We start from the raw sequence: 5907 nt of genomic DNA, 5'->3' as shown, positions 1-5907 counted from the left end.
GATAGGGATAGGATATAGATTCTTTGCTCTTGTGACTTTCTGAAAAGAGTAATGCCACTTCACCCTTTTAGAATATGTTCCCTTCCAGGGCTGGGGATTTAGCTCAGCGGCAAAAGCGCCTGCCTGGCAAGTGCAAGGTTGTGAGTTTGGTTCCCGGTACCGGAGAAAAAACAAAATAGAATATGTTCCCTTCCAAAGGCTTTCATGTCAAATTCCTTTACCTCTCTTCTGGCACAACCGGCTTAAAGGTAGAGGGGTGGGCATTGTATTCACATATGGAGAAACACACACAGCAGGTCCTCTGCCCAAGGACACACCTTAGCAGGTAAACTCAGTATAAATGTCTGGTCTCCATTTGACAAGTGGATTGTTCTAAAAAATTGGGCAAATACTGAGCAGTGGACTCTGACAGTTGGCTGAGGGCTGTGTATGACCCCAAAATGGTGTTTGCTGCTGTCTGGCTCCTGTCTTCATGTGCTGGCACCGATTGCATCAGCATGGGAGGCTCGGCTGGCTCTTACACACCCATGTACTCCCACTTCTTCCCCAGATGTGGCCTGGCCTTGGCCCTGAACAAGCTTTCGCAGTATCTGGACAGCTCTCAGGTGAAGCCACTCTTTCAGTTTTTCGTCCCTGATGCCCTCAATGACCGAAACCCAGACGTCCGGAAGTGCATGTTAGACGCAGCTCTAGCAACACTCAATGCTCATGGGAAGGTAAGAGGTTCTTAGCCAGCTGAGGAGATGGGGCTGAGCATTGGACATAGAGACCCTGAGTGTCAGAAATCCTGCAAGGCACTAGCTTCTGATGAGAAATTACATTTGTATCTCTTTTGAGCCAAAAATACCCGAGAGGGTGTTAAATTTGTACAAATCTGCTGTGGTCCAGCCTGGTTGGCTGGCTTGTCAGAGTCTCTGTCCCAGTGTCAGGCCCAGGGGTTGGTCCTCATAATAGAGAAAGTCCTCTTGCTATAGCCCATAGGACTGACCTGTGGTTTTGGGGGACTGGCCCTTCCAGGAGAACGTCAACTCCCTGCTACCAGTATTTGAGGAGTTCCTGAAGGATGCGCCCAACGATGCCAGCTACGATGCCGTGCGGCAGAGCGTGGTGGTCTTAATGGGCTCATTGGCCAAGCACCTGGACAAGAGCGACCCCAAAGTGAAGCCCATTGTTGCCAAGCTCATCGCTGCCCTTTCCACCCCCTCCCAGCAGGTACCTGCTGTCTGGCCTGGGGCCTACAAGCCAGCTGGGGAGTGGGTCCCACAGAGGACAGGCCATGGGATGCTGGGGGCTGAGTGGCTTCATCCATCACAGTCGTCCTATTTCCTAGGAGAGCCTGGCTTACAGTGGACTGCACCTCTGAGGAGAAAGTCACTTTGTTCTAACAGATCTCCTAGATACTTCATTTTTTCTACTCCTTTGCTAGCTTTTTGTTGTTGTCATTCTTAGTAAAAATCTGGCTCTAACAATCTAAAAATTTAAAAAAAAACAGCAACAGAAAAAGAGGGCTCCCCCTGTGTCAAGCCTTCCCTGTGTGTTTGTTACCTATTGCAAGTGCCTTTTAATGCAGCCTGGCAGCCACAGTACAAAGAACTTCTTTTTCTCTTTGTTGAAAACATGAATTTATGTATAATTTCTGTGATGTGCCTTGTGGACTACCCAGAGGATCCTCATAAAACTCACAGTTGAAAATAGGCTTCCAAAACTGTGGTCAAATAAAGTGTCAGAAAACCTGACCTGGCCAACTGCCCCACCTGGGCAGCGGTCAGCATACCGCTTTGCTGTTCTTGAGTTGAGCTTCATGAGCTGTGGTTGGAAGGCAGCATTAAATGTCTTTTGGTAGCACCTAATTGGTCCTGGTCCTGTAAGGCCCAGCCCAATTTCTCTGTGACTTTGGCAAGTTTGGAAAATGACAAATACAAGCTGCTTTGTGGAGGTGCAGTAGCATGCTTTCTCCGGAGATCTTTTTTTCTTTCTGGGTAGGCCTAGCCTTTGGGGTTTCCCCATGCACCTGGGCTGCAGTTCTTTGTGTAGGCCAGAGACAGCACTTACAGTCTTATGGCTGATGCTCTGTGACAAATAGATTCCAGCATGCACCCTGATGGAGCATATGTATCATGATAGATGAAAGGCTGCCCTGTGACACCCCAATAGTGGCTGAGAAGGGGCTTGGGCGTTTTCGTATAGGTGCTGTACAGAGCTACCAGTCACTGGGAACCTCCTGTTGTTGAGCTTGCTGTACTGACGAGGTGGCCTCCCTTAGGTCCAGGAGTCTGTGGCCAGCTGCTTACCGCCTCTTGTGCCGGCCATCAAAGAAGACGCTGGAGGGATGATCCAGCGGCTCATGCAGCAGCTGCTGGAGTCAGACAAGTATGCGGAACGCAAAGGGGCTGCATATGGGCTGGCAGGCCTAGTGAAGGGCCTGGGCATCCTCTCTCTGAAACAGCAGGAAATGATGGCAGCGCTGACGGATGCTATCCAGGACAAGAAGAACTTCCGTCGGCGAGAGGGTGAGTGTCTCTAAGCTTGGTGCTACTGGCACCGCAAGTCATGGCCCACATGGCCAGAGGAAGGAATCTGGCATTTCCTTACCAGCTGATGGGTGTGTGCATGTGTGTGTGTTATAGGGGGCAGCTGTGTGTGACCCATCACAGCCCCAAGCTTGCTGGTTTGACCTGCACTTCTAATTTCTAACTCAGCAGCATTCTTGGCTGAGACAGGTTTTGCACTTCAAGTTTTAAGTCCCAGGCAGTGATGAATAGCTCCCTGCTCTCTTCCTGTTCTGCTCCATCACACTTCTGCTGTGGGTGCGAAGACAGAAACTGTTGTAGTTTAGTCCTGCAACTGTGTGTGCCAAGTATTTCTATAGACTGAGGAGGTGGGAGGAGGTGGTCTGTCCCGTTAGATCCCTGTGGCAGCCCCAGAGGACATTGTTCCAGCTATTCTGGCTTCCCCCCACAGGGGCCCTCTTTGCCTTCGAGATGCTGTGCACCATGCTGGGAAAGCTCTTCGAGCCCTACGTGGTTCATGTGCTGCCCCATCTACTACTGTGTTTTGGGGATGGGAACCAGTATGTGCGTGAGGTAAGTCCTGAGGCTATATGGGAGAAGTGAGTGAGAGCCAGCCCCTGCTCTGGGGAGGCCGCTGGCTGTGGGCTTGGGCAGGGTGCCTCTGAGGTGAAGTCAAGTCCCCATTGCTAGAATCCCTTCTGTGAGCATCTGGAGCACTCAATACTGATATGATATGGTCTCCTGAAGGTCCCTAACATCCTGACTTCTATGAGATGTGGTCCCAGCTGTCCCTGTAGGCTCTGGCTTAGGGTCTGACACAGTAGTCCCCAGTATGTGTTGATCACTGGGGGGACACTAGGGCGAGTGTCAGGCCTTGACCCTTGCTGGAGTGGAAGCCCCTGAATGTGTTCTCTCTTCCCTTGAGGCTGCAGATGACTGTGCCAAGGCTGTGATGAGCAACCTGAGTGCTCACGGGGTGAAGCTGGTGCTCCCCTCCTTGTTAGCTGCCCTGGAGGAAGAATCCTGGCGGACCAAAGCCGGTAAGACCACTCCTTTCTGTCTGTCATTCTTAGCTCCCTGCTCTGAAAACTGCCTTAGCAGAGATCCAGGTAGCCACAGCTTTTGTCCTGTGTGTGTGGTCCCCAGCCCAGGGACAAGGCCGAGACTGCCTTTGGCAGCTTGGTTCTTCCATAATTTGTATGTATTCATGTCCAGTACAGTTCTGACTCCCTAAGAGCCTCCACCCTAAGTCAGGAAATCCTGACCTTGAAAGCTTTCTATGGCTTTAAAACCTTCTTCATCCAGTAAAACTTTTGAAAAATATTATCTTATCTAGAATGCAATATAGAAAACAGATACAAGCGGTGCTGCCCAGGCTTGGGGAGGGTGAAGGTTGGACCTTCCACTTGGCCTCCCTTTTGGCCCTCATCCTTCACCAAGATATCACAGGCTGACAGTTCTTTCCTTAGTGGACAAGGAAACTGAGACCAGAGAAATTCTGTGAACTGGCTTTGTATCACCACCAGGGCCAAGCCAGGAGGCCCTTAGTGTGGCCTTGCCTCTTCCTCTCACACAGGCTGCCCCTCCCCTGGGGTCCCAGTGCTCAGCAGGCCTCAGGAGTCTTCCAGTCCCTGCCCTCTTCCCGGGGGCTGCTTGAGCAGTTTGCAGGTAGTGTAGACAGACGACTTGTTGACCTGTTCCAGTGACTCAGAGCTGGCACCTGTCTGCTGTCTGCAGGGTCAGTGGAGCTGCTCGGGGCAATGGCATATTGTGCTCCTAAGCAGCTGTCGTCCTGCCTACCCAACATTGTGCCCAAGCTCACAGAGGTGCTGACTGACTCTCACGTCAAAGTACAGAAGGCTGGACAGCAGGCGCTCAGGCAGATTGGCTCCGTCATCAGGAACCCTGAGATCCTGGGTAAGCTTCCCTGAGCGCACCTGCCGTGCTCCCCCCACTCCAGGAAGCTTGTGTCCATTCAGCTGGGATCCTTGCTCTCTGAGGACAAATATGTGCACATTGAAATAACTTGCTAGATGCTAAAAAGCCCTTTTTCCTAGAATAGTTAGTTGAAGAGATTTTGGAAGCAGTCTGTTCTCCCACTTGTCTGGAGCAGACATCATGAGATACATAGATAGGGACACTGAGTCATTGGCTCAGGATTGGTTCGCGTCGGAGAGACCTGTGCACTAAGCTGAGCTGTAACGTCCAGAGCTTGAGTGAGTGTCTTGGTTACTTTCCTCTCATTGCTGAGACAAAATACCCAATGCCCAAAATTCTTCTGGTACCGGGAATCGAACTCACAACCTTCCGCTTGCCAGGCAGGTGCTGTGCCGCTGAGCTAAAGCTTCAGCCCCTCCAATGCCCAAAATTAAGGAAAGAAAGGTTTATTTAGCTCACAGTCTGTGGAGGTTTCAGTCCCTAATCAGCTGGCTCCAAGGCAGGGTGGCATGGCACAGGGACAACACTTGAAGGCAGCAGAAGACAGCAAAAGCATCGAGAGCAAAAAGGCGGGGAACAAGCCTCTTTCCCTCCCTTATGTTGTAAGCAGGCCACCCCCACATACCCTCCTTGCACAGGCTCAGGATGAACACAAAGGACGGACCCCTGCCCCCTGCTGAGTCACTTAGTTAACTTTCTAAACCTCTCAAATTGACACAGTGAACAACATCCAAAGCCTTGAGGGCATGTCCTTTTCACCCCAGGATGTAGACTGGCTGAGTCACTTAGCCAGGCCTAGACTCCTGAAGTTGACACAATGTATCAACTGCAGCAATGACTTTAGACCACTGTCAGTGCTATCCAAAGTGATAGTTATTTGGGAACTTCCTGTACCATCTCACTGTAGCATGCCTGCCATAGAGGGGAGGGTTAAGGGAAGGGTCAGTCGTTTATCATGGAAGAAACTGACTGCTAGGAAGAAACTCAGCCAGCCACCTTGACAGGTAGTTTACTTGCCGCTTTTTAAGCTTCAGCTTAGAGCATCAGTACTTCAACCAGCATATTGTTAGATAGTTTTTATTTTAGAAAATCATGAGAGTTTTTTGTTTATTTTGTTTAATTTTTTGTGGTACCGGGAATGGAACCCAGGGTTTCTGTACCACTGAGTTGCATCCCCAGCTCACGTCTTTGTTTTACTTTATCCTTTTGTTTTTAAGGAATGTTCTTAAGAGATGAGAGTTATATTGTTGTTGTTTTTATTTTAAGAGAAAAAAAGCTTTTTTTTAGATAAAGAGGGCCATTACATACCAAGAAGGGTTTTGGTTTTCTAAGAAGCTACAATGATCCTAAATTCAATAGCCCCAAAATATATAAGACAAAATATATAAAACTAAGCTAGGTATGGCGGGACGTGCCTGTGATCCCAGCACTTGGGAGGCTGAGGCAGGAGGGCTGCCAC

The 5907-nt window shown here is 49.9% G+C and overlaps 1 protein-coding gene across 1 annotated transcript; it reads left to right on the top strand.

Moving 5' to 3' along the window:
* The first annotated feature begins 425 nt into the window (after positions 1-425).
* LOC102006973 (translational activator GCN1-like) lies at positions 426-4456 on the top strand. The gene is made up of 6 exons (XM_005415165.2): positions 426-716; positions 1018-1212; positions 2264-2510; positions 2962-3083; positions 3436-3550; positions 4248-4456. Exons 1-6 carry the CDS (start codon positions 441-443, stop codon positions 4439-4441), a joined length of 1149 nt encoding a protein of 382 aa, XP_005415222.1. The 5' UTR covers positions 426-440; the 3' UTR covers positions 4442-4456.
* The last annotated feature ends 1451 nt before the right edge of the window (positions 4457-5907 follow it).

The sequence above is a fragment of the Chinchilla lanigera genome, unplaced genomic scaffold (genome assembly GCF_000276665.1).
Source record: "Chinchilla lanigera isolate Chin_1 unplaced genomic scaffold, ChiLan1.0 scaffold00641, whole genome shotgun sequence".
Classification (NCBI taxonomy): Eukaryota; Metazoa; Chordata; class Mammalia; order Rodentia; family Chinchillidae; genus Chinchilla; species Chinchilla lanigera.
The sequence above is the reverse complement of the archived record's forward strand: the minus strand, read 5'-3'. Positions and strand labels throughout refer to the sequence as shown.